General features: G+C 43.3%; 1 protein-coding gene across 1 annotated transcript; it reads right to left on the bottom strand.

Annotated features, from left to right (window-relative positions):
* Nucleotides 1-19,520: 19,520 nt before the first annotated feature.
* POU3F4 (POU class 3 homeobox 4) lies at nt 19,521-20,878 on the bottom strand. The gene has a single exon (XM_051969169.1). It carries the CDS (start codon nt 20,667-20,669, stop codon nt 19,521-19,523), a length of 1,149 nt encoding a protein of 382 aa, XP_051825129.1. The 5' UTR covers nt 20,670-20,878.

Raw genomic sequence — 20,878 nt, 5'->3', positions numbered from 1 at the left:
TGCCAAAACCTATTTCATTTTTGGGCTCTTCATTAGTAGGAAGATTGCTCTTGCTAATAACAACTTATATTTGAAGAGGGCTTTAAAAATTACAAAACACTTAATTCACAACAACCCAGTGAGGTAGGCCTTGCAAGTATTATCATCCTATTGTACAGGTTGAGAGCAAACTCAGAACTGGGAATAACTGAATTCCAGTGTCACTTCTGACATTTAATAGATACATGACCCGAATTAAGTCACTCAATTTCTATTCCCATCATGCATTCTGTATGCACCACATACTGGCCTTCAGACTATTCCACATACATAATGTTTCATCTGCCCTAGCCATACATTTGTTCTAGATGTCCCTCTTGGCTGGAACGTGGTTCCTCTTTTTTTTTAAATAGTTTTTTTTTATTTTCAAAATATATGCAAAGATAGTTTTCAATATTCACTCTTGAAAAACCTTGTGTTCCAATTTTTTCCCCTCCCTTCCCCCAACCCCTACACAGTGAATAATCCAATATATATTAAGCATGTGCAATTCTTCTAAACATATTTCCACAATTATTGTGTGCTGCATAAGAAAAAGCAGATCAAAAAGGAAAAGAAGATGGGAAAGAAAACAAAAAGCAAGCAAACAATAACAAAAAAGTGAAAATACCATTTTGTGATCCACGTTCAGTCCCCATAGTCCTCTCTCTGGGTGCAGATGGCTCTCTCCATCAAAAGATCATTGGAACTGGCATCAGTCATTTCATTGTTGAAGAGAGCTATGTCCATCAGAGTTGATCATCGCATAATCTTGTTGTTGCCTTGTATAATGTTCTCTTGGTTCTGCTCACTTCATTCAGCATTGGTTCACGGAAAGCTCTCCAGGCATCTCTGAAATCATCCTGCTGATTGTTTCTTATAGAACAACAATATTCCATCACATTCATATCTGTAACTTGTTCAACCATTCTCCAACTGATGGGCTTCCACTTGGTTTCCAGTTCTTTGTCACTACAAAAAGGGCTGTCACACACATTTTTGCACTTGTGGGTCTCTTTCCCTCTTTTAAGATCTCTTTGGGATATAAGCCCAGTAGAAACATTGCTGGGTCAAAGGGTATGCACAGTTTGAGAGCCCTTTGAGCATAGGAACATGATCCCTCTTCACCTCTACTTCTTAGCCTCCTGGTCTTTCTTCAAGAATCAGCTCAAATCCTTCCTTCTACAGGAAGCATTTCCTGGTACCCCTCTTCCCAGCCTCCTCTCCCAGCTGCCTAGGCTTTCTCTTTTCAGATTACTTTCTTTTAAAAAGTTTTTTTTTTGTTTTCCCCCAGTTACATGTAAAGACAATTTTTAGAATTTATTTAAAAGAATTTTAAGAGTTTTGATATAGTTTATACATGTTCAGTCATGCAAAACATATTATGCTATTAGTCATATTGTAAAAGAAGACACAGACCCAAAGGTAATATGTGTGTATGTGTATGTATATACTCAGTAATAAATGGTATCCTTTGATCTTCATTTAGACTCTCAGTTCTTTCTCTGAGGTGGCTGGCATTTTTCACCCTGAGTCCTTTGGAATTGTCTTACATAATTGTATTACTGAAAAGAGCTAAGACATTCACAGTTCTTCATTGTCCAGAATAATTTTTACTGTGTACAATGTTTTCCTGTTTTTGCTCACTTTACTTTTCATCAGTTCATCTAAGTTGTTCCATGTGAGTCTGAAATCTGCCGGCTCATCATTTCTTATAGCACAATTGTATTTCATTACATTCATATACCACAGCTTGTTCATCCACTCCCCATTTGATCCCCTCGATTTCCAATTCTTTGCCACCACAAAAAGAGCGGCTAGAAATATTTTTGTACATGTAGATTCTTCCCCAACTTTTTTTTTGTCACTCAGTCAATGAACATTTATTAGCATTTACCATATACCAGGAATTATGTAAAACACCACAACACAATGAAAGCCAGAAACAATCTCTTCTTCCAGGAAGCTTCTAATGGGAAGATACCATATAAATAAAACTATATTGAACAGTAGAAAGATAACCTTAGAGAAGAAGACTCAAATGGTTGGGGAACAAAGAAAGGTTTTCAGAAGAAGGGCATTTGAGTTGAATCTTGAAGGAAGCCAAGATGTAGACATGTAACAGCAATATTGTGTTTTTTAAATAATAGTTTTGTTTTACTTTCGAAATACATGCAAAGATAGTTTTCAACATTCTCTCTTGAAAAACCTTGTGTTCTAAATTTTTCTCCTTCCCTCCCCTTCTCCCCTCTCCTGAATAGCAAGTAATCCAATATTATAGCTTAAACATATACAGTTCTCCTGTGCATACTTCCACAATTATCATGCTGCACAAGAATGATCAGATCAAAAAGGGAAAAAATGAGAAAGAAAAACAAGCAAGCAAACAACAACAAAAACTGTGAAAATGCCATATTGTGATTCACATTCAGTTCCCACAGCCCTCTCTCTCAGTGCAGATGGTTCTCTCTATTACAAGTCTGTTGCAATTGGCCTGAACCCCCTCATTGTTGAAGAGAGCCATGTCCATCGGAATTGATCATCACATAATCTTGTTGCTGTGTACAGTGCACTGGTTCTTACTTCACTCAGCATCAGTTCCTGTAAGTCTCTTCAGGCCTCTCTGAAATCCTCCTGCTAGTCATTTCTTACAGAACAACAATATTCCATTATGTTCATATACCATAACTTATTTAGCCATTCCCCATCTGATGGGCATCCACTCAGCCTTGCCACTACACAAAGGACTGCTACAGACATTTTTGCACACCCCCCCTTTTTAATTCTCTCTGAAATTTAGGACTAGTGGTGGTATTGCTTGGTCAAAGGGCACGCACAGTTTGGTTGTCCTTTGGACACAGTTCCAAATTGTTTTCAAGAATGGTTGGATCCCTTCACGACTCCACCAACAGTGCGTTAATATCCCAATTTTTCCCTATCCCTTCCATCATTTATTTTTTTTCCTGCCATATTAATCAACCAAATTACTTTCCATAATCTATATCTTCTATATACCTACTTATTTCATCCCACATTGGAATGGATGCTCCTGGAGAGCAGGGACTGTTTTTCTTTTCTTAGTGCTGGCCCAAACTAAGGGCTTGATAAATGCTTATGTGTAAAAGGCTATAAGCAGCACATAATGTTCTAGCCTGAATTGGTAGAGGGAGTTCTATCATTTAGGAATTCCATATATGATGAAATCACATTCCCCACCCCAGTCCCTATTCTTATTTTATAGATGAAGAATCTAGAGTTGCCCACCACCTCAAAGCTTATAAGCACTAGAGTCTGAATTCAAACTTAGATCTTCTGGCATCAAGTCCATCACTGTTTCCAAGCCTTATATTCCATCCTTATATTGCACCACAGTTTGCCACCTTATGAGTGGCCTGTACCGTTCCCATGATTCCCCTTGTTTAGATCAATGCAGAACAAGTTTATCCCTCTTCTGTCCATTCGACATATTTTCTCAGACCTCTCACCATTCTGGGCCTGAACTTCTGTACAGCCTCCAGGCTGTTAATAATGAAGAGGAATATAGCTGGTGGGCTCGATGAGAGGCAGCCCATTGTTGTACATAGATCTTGGGAAGATGGGGTCGGAATCTCACCTCCACCTGGAGCTGTGAGGCCTTTGGATTGCCCTAGCTTCTCTGAGCCTTGGAAGCTCTCAGAGGCTATGATATAAAAGAGGTTCAGGGCATGCTTCTCGGGCCAATATGTCCTCACATGGAGGGAAAGGTAAAGAAACGGTGGAGGGCAGGGAAGGTAAGCAGGGGTGGGGGCCAAAGCAGAACAACCCGTGATTCAGTCTTGGTGCAGTTACATTTGAGAAGTGTCCTGCTTCTCAGTTGAGATCTTCATCCCTCTGCTTCACATAAGTCATGGGGTTTGCAGGCATCACAGGTGGTTGAGGAGGTGGAAAGGGGAAGCCGTCTCTCCTCATGGTTCATCTTGCAAGTTATTACAAATAGCACATGGTAGTTACACGCATGTATGTGTAGACACATGCTCACACTCAGTAATCCATATCTGGCCTGCTTTTGTGCCTTGCTTTATATATACAAGTAGCTCCAGTGGGTGGGACCTTGCACAGTGAGGCCTTTTATCAATTCCAGGAGGGCGATAAGCAAGCAAAAGTTTGCAAAATATATAGTACACTAAAGAATATGCAAATATTTTGGACTTTGCATGAGGAGAGATCCTCATAACTCTGTAGAGTTATGTTCCCATGTTTCTGTTACATATGTGATCAAAACCCACGGCCAACTTAACACGCATCAGATGGAAAGACTCTAATTTGTCCCCTACTCTACCTTCCCATTGGCAGATTGGGGAACTGAGCTCTGGGTAGGCCCTTGGAACAGAGAACATAGAAAGTCAGAGCTGAAAGGGAATTGCGCATTTGCACTTTAGTTCATTAGGACCCCCACTGAGTGAGCTTCTGACCCCTGATGCCCACAGCTGTGTAAAATGACACTTCATTTACATTAACTGCTTGGGGGAACTTCCTGCCGATTTGGAAGTCGCTTTGTAAATAAGGCCATTTCCCCCAAATCTGTTGAATCTGATCATGGTGTCTGCTACAGCCTACATAGAAATCAATTCTACTACAGGATATATTTTCTTTCTTCTAACAATTTATCTTTTCCAGAGCTCCATAAAATGGAGCCCATGGACATTCTTTGTCCTTCTTCTAGAGATGGCTGCAGAGGTTAGACATTCCTTGTCTCTAAATCACAATTAAGCATCATTCATTAATTTATGTATGTATGTATGTATGTGTATGTGTGTGTGTGTGTGTGTGTGTATGTATTACTGCATTTTTCAGTTGCATCTAGTCATGGCTCCCAAATTACACCTGCTCTTTGCCACGAAATAATCTAAAAATAAAGACAAGTGGTTAATTATGCACACCAAGAGCCAGCAGACCTCCTGAACATGTTTGGTTTCAGGGTAGAACTCAGTACTGTGAAAGAATCAGTTATTAAAATTACCATCAATAGAGAGAGATCAGCTATCCACAAATAATTATCAAAGGCCTAACATATATGCAGGGCAAATCTGAGCTACTTCTCAAATGGCAGCATGTTTGAGGTGGACAGAACTTTGAGATCATCAGCTCTAACCTCTTTATTTGACAGAGGATGAAACTGTGAGAGCGGCATAGCGGATGGAAAAGAATATTGGGTTTCAAGTGTTAAAACTTGGGAGTAAAGGCCAGCTCCCCATATTGTCTTTATGATCTTTCTTTGAGTTTTACTTTCCTCATCTGTAGAATAAGGTAGGATTTGGTCTCTAAGGTCACTTGCACCTTTATTAAGACTAGAAAGGGGAAATTACTTATCCAAGGTCATATAGTTACTACTTTGTGGCAAAGTCTGAGTACCTGGGTTCCCTGACTTCTAGTCTAGCAGTGTTCTTTCCCCTGTGGCAGTTGGCTTGTTTGCCTTCAAGAAGTTCAGAATCTAGATAAACTACGATAAAGGCATATATGTACATGGTAAGGGATACAAGATGAGGTCTTTATTAAATGCTGTATCCTTCTAGGGAGAGAAAAACAAAATTAGCCGTCTTGTTCAGCATTTTCTAAAGCTCCCTATTAAATCTCACTGTAGCCGTTGACATTGGGTCATTCACGGGATCCTGGAGGAAGTGGAAAGCAGCCTATATCCCGCTACATCAGAAGTCTCAGGAGTTTTGAGGAAGGAAAAGAGATATGCAGTGTTCTCTTTGTTTAATATTTATTTTTATTGGCACTTAAAAAAAAGTTTATTGCTCCAAGATTTAGGGTTTTGCAAAGCCACAGGGGGTATGAAGGAGTTGGAAGGAAATAAATCTGGTCTTTTACTTTATTTTTTCCTTTGAAATCTCAATAGATCAGTTTCTTGTGTCATGGGAAGGTCTGCAGGCATTTGGGATGGCCTTTCCAAAGGGGAGCAGAAAAGGCGACCACATGACGAGCCTTTGACTTCTTCAAAATGAGCTGGGGAAGTAGCCGAGATAAATGTTGCTTTGCCACTGACCCCTCTGTGGAATTCTATCTGTGGCTCTGATCAGCTGGCCCGCCGGCCTTCTGCAACAGAAACTGGGTGCCCAGATTGTCAAAGGCTCGGCTGTGCGATGCTCCAGAAGCTAACTTCCCCAGTACCATGATGCCTAGACTGTAGCCTCAGTCCTTGGAAAGGTCTCTCCCTATAGGTGCCATCAATTAGAAATCAGTTTGGATTTTAACATGCAGAGTGCCTCAGGGAGGGCCCTTTGTCACCTAGCTTTACTGAACAAGGCGAGAGCAGTGGCTTTGGCTCCTTCCCTACTAGGGCAGAAGAGGGAGTTTTGGAAGCTGGAACACATTGGGGAAGACAGATCTGGAGGGGCTGGCCGGGGAGGGCTAACCGGAAGCACTTGGGTAGTAAGAGCATGGGGGCCTCAGAAAGGGGAACCTGGAGACAAGCTGCCTCCTTCTCTGTGGGAAGGGAGGCTTCCTCCGTCGAGGCAGCTGGTGTTAGGATTTACTCTTTCTCTCATTTCCATTGCCTCTGTAGTTTTGCTGTTGAGCCTCCCTTCCTATCCCCTCTCATTCTGCCTTCTGCTGCTGGAACTTCTCTTTGCTTTGCTTTTGCTTTTTTTACTCTCACGCCCTTGGGACTTCCTATGTGGGATATGTGTGCCCTTTGCTATCCTCTTCCCTCTTTTTTCCTTCTTTTGTGGCTGTGGGGCTTCCACAGTTGCCTTAAGTATGGTTTAGTTTCCATAGTTGGGACTGCAACTAGAGTCAAAAACTGATTGCGGATCTGGGGAGAAGGAAGGGAATTAGGGCTGTCTGCCCATAGTTCTCTTTTGAAATTGAAGTACTTCTGGGAGGGTCCCTGGCACCTAACTGAGATCCTGTGCTGTGAGGGCACCGCAGTTAGCTGGGGAAGCAGGGGGAAGTACTTCGGGAGGGTGAGGGTACTGAATGGGAGGAGGATAGACCTGGGTGGGGTCCCGGTTGTGACCCCTGGCCACAAGGCGGGTAGCAAAGAAAGGCCACTTAAGGCTTCGGGGATAGGAGAGGGAAGAGGGGAAACGAGGTCATTCAAACAGTCATCTTTTTGAAGATTTTTCTTTCCGGCTTTCCCTCCCATTTCAGTGGCTGCTGTCTCTGGGACTACTATAGCCTGAAAATGATGATTTATATGACCTAAAAACACTTTGGAATTCTTGCTTTCAAAGGAAAGTTGGGCATTAGGTTCCATGTTGAGCGCTCTTTGTTCAAATCGTGCCCTAGTCAAAGAGAGGCAAGCACAGATCTGTTGTTAAAAAGATCGACGTTTCAGATGGAGGTGTTGCCAAACTGCTAACAGATTTTTCATTAGTCTGAATGTTGTGAAACTTCATAACCCAGTTTCCAAAAACCAAAAATGTCCCCTGGGATGTCTTCGGTAGAGGAAGCCTTACTGTCCGTAGTAGCGGTTGGGTGTATCCGAGGGACTCTGGGAAGCTGGGAGCCTTGACGTGTCCCATGGTAAAACAATTAGCTGCCATATGCCTCCAGTGGAAGATTTGGCACCCTTGGTGATGTACGTGTCGAAACACCGTAGTTTTCCTGGAAGGGAGAGATGTAAAACCCACTTCATTTGGAGGCAGAGTAATGACTGATATAAAAGCAGTTCCTTTGCTCTTAACTTTTATAACAAGGTATAACATTATCAGACCTAATGATCAGATGAAAGTAACGTGTTTTTATGAAACGTATAATTACCCTCTGGAACGCTAGATGCTCCAGGGGACCACGCAAGCAAATAACGGGATATTTCAAATACAAAACAGACATGTAAATAATAGCATGTGCGATCATTCTGGTTACCTGTGGAATCAAAATTATAGTGGTTATCAGTCTTTAAACATAAGGGCACCTGCAGATTAGTAAGCAAAAGCTGAAGCACAGTTCGATGTGTCTGGCCTCGGAGAAGTTTTACACCTTTCTGGGCAGCAACGAGAGCTGGTAGTCGTTCTAAAGAACTAGACTGACTGGGTCCTGGTAATTCCTGTGCCCGCTATAATGAGTGGTTTAGGCTCACACTAATTTCTATTCTTCTTGCAGTTATTGTCATGGGAACAAATTAATGCATATTATACCATTTTGTATTCTCATTAACAATTTTGCCGTGAGAAGCCCGCTCAGGCTGTCCTTGCAGTGTTTGTTAGCGGAGCAGTATACAATCGTGTTAATGCTCACTGTAATCTGGGAGAGACTATAAACATTTAATAGGCTTGTAAACACCGACTCAAACCTTTTTGATCTTCTCCATTTTGATTGCCTGGCCATGCAAGGTCCACTGTACAGGTTACTGAAACTGTAAGCAGGAAGAATCCACACGAATGAAAGGCAGAAACAGCCAAAAGGCTGAATATTCCCTCCCTTGCAATGTCTGAGGCCTCCCAAATCCTTCATTGGGAGAAAAGCGATTCCGAGCTAGGAGATTCTTGAAAATACTTCTCCCTTTGACAAAGTCTTAACGTCATGGAACCCTTGTTTCGAAGAATCTTCTTCGATGGGAACAAGAAGCTAAGGAAGCAGTATGTTATATTCTTTTAAAAAGGAACACTGAGAAAGAAGACAGTCTTTTCTGATTACCTGCCAGGAGGCCCCAGGCCCTTTCTCTCCTCAACACTAAAAATGATTATCACTTTCCATGAAGTCAGTATAATTTGCAGAGCTATCACAAAGTACTCTACAAGACAGGACAAAGGAGTTTACATGCCAGAATAGGAAAAACAAATCCTCCAAGAGTCTGCCCGATTCAGGAATAATTGAAACCTGCTGGAGCAAACAGGCCAAAATGTTGTACTTACTGTGTAGTCCAGACCCAGTTTCCAGTTGGAGCCTGTTCCTTGGATATCCCCCGAACTGGATTACTTTGACCTGTTCTGGGATCAGAGGGAATTTCGGAAGTCCTGTCTTCTACAGTTCAGGAAAAACTTCAGACTTCCGGTCAATCTAAGTTTTCAGCTAGCCTAGGCAACCAGACTTATTACCAAATTTCAAAGTGAAAGGTGCTGGTCATAATATGACCAGAGTAAGAAGTGATCAGTTTTCTAGGATAAAACCTCCTCCTATCCCCCCCCCCCCCCCAGATAGAGATGAGGCCCGGTTCTTTTAGCACAAGGGAAACAGCCACCCACTTCATAACCAAGATGCTGTTTGGCTATGACTTTTCCTTCCCCCACGGGGCAAGGAAAAACTTGGAGCAGTGAAAGTTACTGAGTGACAGTGAGCAAGAGCTGGCTTGGATTTCAGTGACCATTGGAGAAGCAGCTTATAGCGAGGCTCGGTATTCCATTTGGACATACTACAGATCTTTCTCTTTGTGTTTCTGAAGCATAGGTCTACACAGAAAAAGCCTGCTGCGACCTGGTCAGACTATAAGGCAAGGCTTAATTCTGTCACTTGACACCAGCATTAGAAGGAGCCCCTCTATATTTCGAACTCTTCCCAGTGAGGAAGATAAACCAGCCAGAGAGCCCACAGTGTGAGCACTGCTTCCTCTTGTTAAACTTTTCTATTTATTTTTTAGTTGAGTAATATATTTTATATTTATAGTATATTTCCCCAAATACTTGGATACCCTGAGATATGCTAAATATATTTGGAAAAAGCAAAAAAAAAAACCTGCTCATTTTCAGTCTTCATCTGTTTCTAACAGCTCTGGCTTTCTTCAATTTTCTGAAATCATCTCATCAAGGCAAGAAAGCGTCTCTCTTAAAGCATTAGAGCTTCCCTCTCCAAAGCCCCAGAATTCATAAAAACAAATTCACACATTGCTACTGAGAAAGACACTGCTCCCCTAAAGCTCAACCAGGATTTTTTAGAAAGAAATAATGTGGCCATGAGGAGCTATTAGAGAACACTTTTTCACATCACCCTTGGATTCCCGACAGGATTTTCAGAGCTAGAAATGTACACACACACACACACACACACACACACACACACAGAGAGAGAGAGAGAGAGAGAGAGAGAGAGAGAGAGAGGAGGGGGGGGGAGGAGAGAGATTTATTTGTGCTTATAAAAACTTCAGCATTTGCCCCTGTTTCGGCATCCACGGAGGGAGCAGAAGGAACAATTGCCAAGAGACTGCCTCTTGGGATATTATTCCCAGCACCTGCTGGTGGGCCCTTCCATTTCGTTTAACTAGATTACAAGTTACTAGTTGTATCTATAGATAATAAAAACTAATCCCCTAATGGGAGGGCTGGCTAAAGCAGGGGAAAAAGATCTTCCACAGTGCCCGTCAAACTTGCCATTCATCTCAATCTTAACTGGAAAGTTGGTTTTAAAAGTTAACAATTTGTTTATAAGATCCATATTTCTCATCCATTCTGTTCTTTCTTAAAAAGATTAAGATAAATGTGGTTGAGCTCAATTTTAGAAAGCTGAAAATTATATTTAATGACCAGACATATGTCAGATGTCTATTGTTTTTATTCTCAGTTCAGCCAAGGCTTAGGATGTTAATAAGGCAAAGCAAAGAATTGTTAAGAACACAACAGCAATTCTGTAAAAAGTAATCATTTAAAAAGGAATCGTGGTACTGGTCAAATTTCTGGGACCATACCTTTCTATGGCATTATTTAAAACTAATTGGTTGGTAACATGCCAAAATTGTGCATTTATTTTATTTTTTTTAAAGTGCTGAGTTCTGAAATTTATATGTTCATATATACAAGTATGGGCTAGAAGCTCTTTTTTTCCCCCATTGCCTGATTCTGGTCATTTAATGCGACACTGAACTGTGGGCAGTGCAAGCCGAGAGGGGTTTTTGTAACAAATTCTACCAGTAGAGACATGGCGTCCTTTTAGAAAGGATATTTTTTAAAAATAGAAAAATTTAAAAATCTTTCTCTTTTTCGTTGGGTAATGATGCAATTATTTCCATGTCTTTAGCTAAAGACTATTCACTATTCTTATTACATACCTTATTTTCTAAAGGGTTAAAAGTGAGACAGGAAAAAAAAAATTCTCTTGGCTGAGACATAGAAGGTCTCAGACCTGAGAACCCTTTTTTACTTAAGCACATTTAAAGCAAGAACAAAAGATCTGATTAGTTTGGCCAATTTGACATATCCTAGCTGAAATATGGAGGGGGGGGGAGAACTACTGGTTTAAGAATGAGTTCAATTAGCATTTTAAAAGCAATTAGTCCACAATGTGTTCTGATTGTTTTTGATACCTTAAAAAAAAAAAAAAGCAGCTGAGAGAATGTGATTTAAAAATTGGCCATTTACCCTATATGAAGTACTCGAGCTCCTCCCCCCTTCTCCCCCTCCACCCCCCCACAAATGTTCACAAGGATTTTTAATTACTGATATCTTTGGCCCTAAGTGTGTGATCCCTTGAGACCCTTTGCGTTTCTGGGTTACCTAATCCTTGTTTTTCTCTAAAGAATTCCAATATACATTTAGCCCCATTAGCAAATTTGGGGCTGTTTATTGGCCTTTCAAGGCCTATATGGCATGAGTTAAAAAATGTCAGACTTTGTTCTTCTGCTCTGTGAGTCTCTGGACTCTCATACTCTCACAGGGAAATGAATGAGACCCATGTCATATACTGCTCCTCAATTGTGCCCAGAATGCCTATTGATATTAATGAGTTTCTTGCCAGGACTGATCGTGGTCATTTTGTGTGGCCTGAAGTGGTCATTTTGTTACAATTTGCATATTGGTTGTTGCAAAGTCTAGAGTGCCCACACTATTTCAGTTTCTATGGTGTCTTGGAATCCTTATGGAGGAAAGGGGCTCTAAGAATTTAAAATATGATGCATTCTGGCCCTTAGACATTTGTTCCAACTTCTTAAAATTGAGCTCATGCATATTTATCTTGAATTTTATTTTAAATTCTAATTGGCAAGTTCTGTAAGCCAATCATAAACAGGTAGAGTATAAAAACTGGCAGAAGTGGAGTGCTGTCAGAGGTTTTTTTTAAGTCATCACTTTTTCTTGCAGTCTTTCAGAAATGTTTTTTGACCCATTTGAAAGACATTTCAAGGACAGACATTTTAGAATTCAGCAGAGAACATAGAACCGGGAGACGTCAAACAGGCTAATTTTAGAGCTGGAAGGGGCTCCCCTACTTTCTCTTGCACATTGAACTCGGGGTACTTAGTAGTGTCTAGCTGGATCTCTTGGAATCCTCAGCCCCTTTACTCACCTACCCCTCCCTAAAGCTCTCTAAGCAGTATCCTTCTCCAGTGAGCAGTGTTTGGGGGGGGGCAGGAGGAATGGACCATCTGGCTGAGTTCAGCTATCCTTAGAAATCACTTTCGATTCCATTGGAATGTCAGAAGTGGAAGAAACCAGGTTTTCTGCCCCAGGAAACATGAAAATCCTAAATGAAAGCAACTTAGGATCTGAAATCCCAATAATACAGATGTTTCCTATAAGAGGTTAAAACACGCATCCCTGCTTCTTTTGCTGAAAGGAGTTTGTTTGGAGGTAACTAGTGCCTTTTCGTTGGTGTGTAAACCAAATACTGTCCTTGACGGTGGCTGCCGTACACTGTGTTCAGAACGGTCCCTGGTGAAGCCAATAGGTTTTTATAGCACTGGCCCCCCTTGAAGTTTCGTGTCCTGAAATACTGCAAGATCAAGTCATACCATGAGCTTTTTAATATTTGCTCTGACCTCTTCTAAACTCCTATTGAGATTCTAAAATTTAACATTACATATTTACACATGAAAATTAGCTATCAATGGACAGATTGGTGGTAATTAAATAATTCCTTAGGGAAAATATTTTTCCATGTTGCTGTTCAACCTGTAACATTTTTCTCAAAACTTACAATGACATGTCATTTTTCATGCCCAAGACACTATTACTGTCCCTGGTCCGGAGCCCACCATTCCTTTTTGTTTTTAATTTTTTATTTCAGCAGCGATGATACCAGATGGTGAATGCATGCAATTTTTATGTTCTCAGATTGTAGGCATTATGGCAGAGAAAATCTTATAAATCCATTTGTAAATTCTGTGAAACAAACCCCTTGATAGCACTGAGACTAGCACCCGCTTTATAGGATAAGCCTTTTACTATGTGTCTAGTTCTGTGTGGGCGGGTGGGCAGGTGGGAGCTGGGAGCAGTATTTGGCCTACAAGCTAGCCAGAGCCATGTGTTGTATAATAATGCTTATACTTCATGTGGAAAATCCACTGTGGATGATGAAATCCAACCAGTTTTCCAAATGTTTGTATATGGCCCCTTGTTTCCATAAAGGAATCGATGATACTTTTGAATCTTCCTTGCGTTGATTCTTAGAAATCAAAGAGGTGGGTTTTTTTTGTTTGTTTTTTAATCTTCATGGCTGAGAAAACAATCCATGTATCTATGTGATGCCAGAATAACCAGTGGAGAAAAAAAATCAGACTGGGTATTTGACATTAAATGGACAAAACAAAGAATTGATTGATTTTTTTTTCTTTTTCTCGCCTCTGGTAGACATAACTTGAGTAGCTAAAAAATGACTAAAGAATTGGTCAATGAATTGATCATTTTCCCTGCTGTAGTTCAGAACAGTTTTCTTTTGGCTAATCTATAGTTTCCGTGTGTATATACGTATATAAATACACAAAATTCACAGGACTGTCATGATGAAGCAGTCTGGTCTGCAAATTCACCAAGCTTGTACACAAGATGACCTAATTAGGAAGGCTTTTTGGTGCCTAAGGAACAAAAGATCCTTGGAAGGAGTCCAAGATGGGCCCACCTTATATTAATTATCATTTGATATATTGTCTAGATAGAGAATTCATGTTTCTCTACCGAGATCTCTATTGACAAAAATTGATGAAAGAAGGAACTAAAAAGGTAAGATTTTTGTGAATCTTGTCCAGGGACTCAAAAGGTAAAATTTCTCCTTCCTTTCTTATGGAACATGACATTTGTAAAAAAAAAAAAAAAAAAAAAAAAAATTCTGGCAACCACATTTCTCACAAACAGTCCCCTGACTTTTAAAAAGTTCTGCCATCTGTATGCTAACGCATGCAACTATGCCCTTTTGGTAATTTGTCCCAAAGCCTTAATCAATGTCAAATATCTGGTGCCTGGGCATTTCTTTAGTGCTGGAAAGCTGACATCTGTAAAGAAGCCTGTTGGCAGCTTCCAATTTTAGAACTCCTATCTGGGAACACATAAACGGGACATTCTCTGCTTTGAGGCTTTATTTTTGAAAAAGAATGGGTGCAAGGAGAGTTAGCTCTCACACGATATTGGCCCTATTTTCTGATTTTGAGACATTTTAAAAAATAATTGTATGTTGAATTTCTCATACCAAGGCATATATATTCCCGAGGACCTATGGTTTCACATGTGCCTTTTTAAAAAGTCCTATCAGGAGGCGGAGAAGAGAAACAAATTCTTATTTTTGGAAACTGACTTTTTAAAAGCCTCTTTCAGTTATCTGTTTTCCTCCTTTCTACTTTCCCCTCAAAAAAGCAATTTAAAATTTAACCTCCCCCCCAAAAAAAATTAATGCTTCTATTTATAACCTGCCAGCAATTAATGGAAAAACAGCAGCTTGGGTTGGGAGCGAGAGAAATACTTAAATGTTAAATAATTCTCAAGGAACAAGATTTGATTTTGTTAATGCCTGGGACTTGATTTATTCACTGCACCCCTCCCTGCTTTAGAAGGACCAGCTATAGTTGCCAGGGATAATATTTTCTTTTGTTCTTTTATTTTTTTGTAAAGGGCAACACTGTAGCTTAGTTATCTACTTTCCTTTTTGTTTAAACGGACAGACATCTGTAGATAGAGGAATTTTTGTGTATATTTGTATCTAGCTGTATGCCTCCATATAGTCTCCAGTTCGGTTTACCTTGCTCTTTAGTCTTCACACAGCCCACCTCCCCAAACACACACGTACCTTCCTGCCACACGCCTATATATTTTTTATGACTGTCCTGGCAAAGAGAATGGAGATTTTCAATTATATCTCTCCCCCCCACACACACTTAAAAATAATTATCGTTGCTTTCTTTGAACATTCCTATCTTCACTTCACTCTCTGGAACGCGGCGGCAGCCCTTAGAAGGCCTGAAGGGAAACTAAGGTTTTCCCTTGCCATTTTGGTGAAACACTCTAGAGTTAGGCACAAGGGTTCCTGGCTTTAATGAAAGAGACATATTGGTAGGGGGTTGGAGAGAAACTTACTTAGTGCAAAAGAAATTTCATTGGTGACATTTTCATTCTAGATCTCTATAACAATTTGAAGAGGAATGATTAAGGGCAGCTTAAAAAGCTGTCTGTATATAGCCTGTCTTCAAAAACATTGGCTCCTGACTCAGTTAAAAATCACCTCAAAATACAGGATACTTTGACCTCCGTGTTGTAACCAGAAAAGCTGGGCCTCTGTAATTGGCTCCACCTTTTCACAGGACAACCAAGGGAAGTTGGCGTAAACTAAACTTGGGTAGCACCAAAGGGTTTAACAATATGCCTGATGCACACGCACACACACAATCCGTAAATCTGTCTTATTTACCTAGAAATGGCACACATATATGAAATGTGACAGTGATCATGTGCATACATGTATACACACATATGTATATGTGTCTAATGTCTATATGCTCACACATTATACATACATACACAGATGCACACGTATATAAATGCCATATACAGCTGTCAGTGATTAGGCACCAGAAAAATGTGAGGCATTTCATTCAATAATAATTACCTATTAAAATAACAAATTAATATTTTTGCTTTTGCTTAAGAAAAATTGCCTCTCTCAGACTTGTGAATGGAGCCTGGCTTGGCAGCTCTAAAATATTATCAGAATGTTCCATCTATTGGGGCATATACACACATAAAAGAGGAGTGTGTGCACTGACAGAAACAAAAGACTGTCTCCAGTTGCACACGTGTGTACACAACCTTAACATGTATCTTCCCCCTGTTTCAATACATGTCCTCTGATTTCTGGGGTGACTATCATTATGTAGAAATCTCCCTTATTCCTTGGAGATATTGAAATAAAATTATCCTGATTAAATGGGAGGGGGGATTAATAAACTGAACCCAGAGAGGGATTTCCACCTACTTCAGGAAAAATGCTTCTTGCAAAAGTCAATCCTATGAGGTCAAATGAATAGCCTAGACTGGCATTTATGGGCTGGGGGGTGGGGGATGGATCCTTAGAAAGAGGAGGCACAACTTTCTCTGGGGCGAAAGGAAGTTAACCTTGCCAAAAACCACCAGAGGGGGCTGGGAAGGGGAAATTATAGGATTTTCTTAACCTCCTAGACTTTAGATCCTGAAGAGACTTTGGGGAGCAGATGACCGCCTATCCTAACTTTTTTGTTGTCAGAAAGGGAAACTGAGGCATAACTAGCAAAGAAATGGGCTTGACATAAGTCACATAAGACTTAATCCACAGGTTTTCTGACTCCAATTGCAGACTCCTTAGCTTCCTTTATATCTCCTTGCCAAGAGAACTGCAAACAGATCTCTTTACAGGTTTCTGAATTTCTGGTGGGGGGGCTAAATTGACTGAAGAGGGAAGTTAAACATTATGTCCAGATTGGGGGAAGGTAGGAGGAACGGAGAGGGGGCTTTTCTCTAAAAATGGTAATATTCCTACTTAAATAAAAATGCTGGCTTTTTCACAGACAGAATTCTGAATATATGTAGGATGTCTGTGTACATGTATCAGAATCTCCTCAGCTGGAGGGGGGAGAGGAAGACACACACACACACACACACACACAGAGAGAGAGAGAGAGAGAGAGAGAGAGAGAGAGAGAGAGAGAGAGAGAGAGAAAGAATGAGAATAAATCAAGAATCAAAACAATGACTAATTTCTAACCTGAAGACTAGTAGAGGCTCAGCTGGAATGTGGTTCCTTCCCTTTGACCAGTTCATTTCATACATCACACAACAAAGAGATTTTTTTTTTTGGAAAAATGTTTTATTTAAACCCTTTTTTTCTTTAACAACAATAAAATATCGCGTCATTATAAACCCCCTGACTAAAACTGGTAGACGACCAAACATTACAGCTAATTATTTTTTTTTAATTTTTTTGACACGCAGTTCTTTTTTTTTTTTTTTGCAAAGAGTTTCTTAAAAACATAATGTGGAATTTATTGAAAATAAATAATTGTTGGTAACTGCAATAGGCATTTGGAATAAAATAGTTGAAAAAAGCAACTCTTAAGGAAAAATAGCGTTTATTATACATCCGTTACTAAATGAATAAACTAAATGATCTTTTTTTAAATTAATAACTTCAAAAACCGTTTAATATACAAAACTGTACAATTATAAAGTCGGCAGGGATGTTTTGATTAACTCAGGGTTTCACCTCAGCACTTCCTGGGGAGATACTGGGGGAGAGGGCAAATGATAGTAAATATTGTAGGGAAATTGCGGGGCTGGGCCAGGGGAGAGGGACTGGCATCTCAGGTGGAAACCTGGAGTGGGATCCACAGCTGGAAGGCTCCCCAGAGGGTTTGGGGGATCCTGGTTCCCAGGCACTAGCAGCAGCCCATCTCCTCCCTCCCAGCATAATCTAAACAAGGGGCGCGAAGGAGGCTTCCTGGTCCTTAGGTAGTCTAGCTTTGTCTACCAAGATAACTCCCCCTCACCCCCCACGAAGGTGAGCTGGCTGTCTGGAGGAGGCTGTAGACAGATATGGTAGGTGCTGTGGTGCGTGTATACATGTGTGTGCGCGCGTTTATGGAGTGATGTGCCTTGAGAGAATGCGTGTATATATTTTCTAGAGAGCAACGAAGCAACAATAACACCGCATATCGGGGGCTCTGGATACAGTATATCGAGATGGTACATAGAGAAAGAGATACACAGCTAGACCTACAGCCACACAGAGGTGTGCACGGAAAGCTTACACAGTAGAGACTTTTGCATATGTGGCCGGCAGCCATCACGCTGCAAGCCCCTACACACATATACCCATATATATATATATATATACACTGTACTCTGTCCATGTGAGGGGGTGGAGCGCATTTCTCTAGCTGGAGAACTGGGACCTTTCAAATGATTTCAATTCATTCATTCCTGCATTCATTCATTGTTCTGTTTTGTCGTGTTGGCCCCGAGAGCTTTTCGAGCCCTCTCGGGGTTCCAGCTTAGAGGGGAAGGAGCCCCGGGTGAACCGAGGGGGAGGGGACGTGCCGGCCCAGTCCTCCCCATCACCTCCGGGGCCTTTGGAAGGCTAAAAATCAGGGCACCCCTAAAGAAGTCTGCCAAGGCACAGAAGAGGAATGCCAGCAAAGGAGTTTCTCCACCCTAGGCTTTCTTGGCTGGCACTACTCAACGGCCTTTGCTGAGAGAGAGAGAGAGAGAGAGAGAGAGAGAGAGAGAGAGAGAGAGAGAGAGAGAGAGAGAGAGAACGAGAACAGAAAGGGGAAAAAAGAAAAAAAGAGAGGGAGAAAAAAAGAGGCAGTTGGCATCTGGGATCAGTCAGCTCTGCCTCGGTGCTCCTTTCTGGGGGAGAACCCTGTGTCACTCTCCCGGGGTTTAACTAGTGTTTGCTAAGGGCGAAGAGCTTGGAGGCTCGAGCATCTGAGCTACAAGGGGAGGAGGGGGGAACGTTACAGGGAGCAGGGGGTACAGAGAGAATCCCAGATCCCGGAGAGGAAAGGCAGGGAAGGACGCTGTACCTCCACCTCCCCGTCCTCCTCCTCCTCTTCCTCCTCCTCCATCCTCCTCCTCTTCATCCTCCTCCTCTTCCATCCTCCTCCTTCTCTTCCTCCTCCTCCTCCTCCTCCTCCTCTTCTTCCTCCTCCTCCTCCTCTCTTGCTACTCTCTAGAGCTAAGTCTTTGGAGTCCCCGACCTGCCTTCTCCTCTCCCCCCAGCCCTCCCCAGCGGCCCCTCTCCCGGCTTCGGTCCGTTCCGGGTCTCCATTGGGATCGGCCGAGCCCCCGGTGCTTTCCAGGACGGTTCGAAGCCCCGGCTCCGGGGAGGGAGCAGGCGGGAAGGAGCCGGGTGATGCTGTCTCCAGTCGGCAGCTCGCGGTCGCTGAGATACAAAGTATTTCACAAATATTGTGTACAGCTCGTAGCAAAAACACCTCGGACACGGAGAAAACGCTAGAGAAGTTTAAAAAATGCAAAACTATCTATAGGAAAACAGATTTCACCTGAAATACAGCTGCTAGAACCAAGGCGCTGAAAGGTTATTCATAGGCACACATCTGTCTTTTCTTCTCGTCCCCTCCCCCCGCCCCCCCCACACTTTTCCTCTCTTCCTAGCGGAGACCCACAAAAAAACCTTGCTGGAGAGTAAACACTAAGTATTGATCAGCGGAAAGAAGGGAAAAAACAACACCAACCACAACAAAAAGAGGAGCGCGGAGGGCCGGAGCGCGCCGCTCCCGGGCCCGCGCCTCCTCAGCGGGACGGACTGTGAGTGGACGCGTGTGTCAGTTGCCTTTCGGCCCGTCGAAGCGAAGGCCCCTCGGGATCCGGCCGCGCCGTCCCGAGCCCCGCCAGTCACAGATCGTGGCGCGACGCGTCTGTCTTCACCGCGTGGCCGTAGACGTCGTGGGGCGGCCCGGGCGGCGGCGGCGGCCCCGGGGGCCCGGGCGGCGGCGGCGGCGGCGGCGGCCCGGGGGGCTGCTCCCCGGGCGGGGTCATCCTCTTCTCCTTCTGCCTCCGGTTGCAGAACCAGACCCGCACCACCTCCTTCTCCAGCTGCAGGCTGTCGGCCAGGGACGAGATCTCTTGGGCCGCGGGCTTGGGGCACTTGAGAAAGTGCGTCTCCAGGACCCCCTTGACACTCACCTCTATGGAAGTTCTCTTCTTCCTCTTGCGGCCCTGGGCCGCGATCTTGTCGATGCTGGTGGGGCTGCCGGTGGACGAGTCCGCCTCCTCCAGCCACTTGTTCAGCAGCGGCTTCAACTTGCACATGTTCTTGAAGCTCAGCTGCAGCGCCTCGAACCTGCAGATGGTGGTCTGCGAGAAGACGTTGCCGTACAGGGTGCCCAGCGCCAAGCCCACGTCCGCCTGCGTGAAGCCCAACTTGATGCGCCTTTGTTTGAACTGCTTGGCGAACTGCTCCAACTCGTCGGACGTCGGGGTCTCTTCGTCCGAGTGGTCTTGGCAGTGATGGGCCCCGAGGTCGCCGTGCTCCGCCGTGTCCCTCAGCACGGGGTGCAGCCCCGGGGCCGGACCCGAGGCGGGCGGCGGGGTGAGCCCCCCGTGCTCCAGCATGCCGCTGACCGTGAAGCCGGCCTGCGAGTAGACGTTCATGGGCTGCCCGCCGGACGTCAGCGACGAGTTGTGAGCCGGGCTGGCTCCCCAGGCATTGGGATGGTTCGCGTGAGGTGAGTGGTGGGGGACGTGGGGCGACCTGTGATGGATGATGGCGCCGAGCTGCAGATCCTCTCGGCCGGGTTTCACGTCCTGCTGGTCGAGAGGGCTGCTCGCCAGGGTGGAGGACCAGGGACTGCCGTCACTGAGGCTGGTCACCCAGTGGTGGCCCAGGGGATGCCCGTTGCTGGGAACTCCCTGCAAGTAATCACTTTGGAGAAGTTTTTGCGGATTTCGGAAAGGGCTCCCCTGCTGCATGCCTGCAGAGTCCGCGTGGACCAGAGAGCTGGAACTGAGAATGCTGTAGGGATTCGAGGCGGCTGTGGCCATGGTGGCTGTGGATCCCCTACTAGTTATAATGTGGCAAAGGGAGCAGCTTCAGCCTTTGACATCTACGGAGCGAGGGAGCCAAATCAGCAACCGCTCGCTAATTGGCAGGCGGCCCGGCCAATGGCGGCCCCGCCTGCGCGGGGAAGCTTCGGCTGGCGCCAATGATGGCCGAGGAGGCAGGTCGCGCTTTCCAAATTAGGTTGGAGAAA

This window comes from Antechinus flavipes, chromosome X, assembly GCF_016432865.1.
Source record: "Antechinus flavipes isolate AdamAnt ecotype Samford, QLD, Australia chromosome X, AdamAnt_v2, whole genome shotgun sequence".
Taxonomy (NCBI): Eukaryota; Metazoa; Chordata; class Mammalia; order Dasyuromorphia; family Dasyuridae; genus Antechinus; species Antechinus flavipes.
The sequence above is the reverse complement of the archived record's forward strand: the minus strand, read 5'-3'. Positions and strand labels throughout refer to the sequence as shown.

Bases quoted from the DNA above. Each gene is read 5' to 3' on its own strand.
- POU3F4 (XM_051969169.1), bottom strand. From the start codon at position 20,669: ATGGCCACAGCCGCCTCGAATCCCTACAGCATTCTCAGTTCCAGCTCT.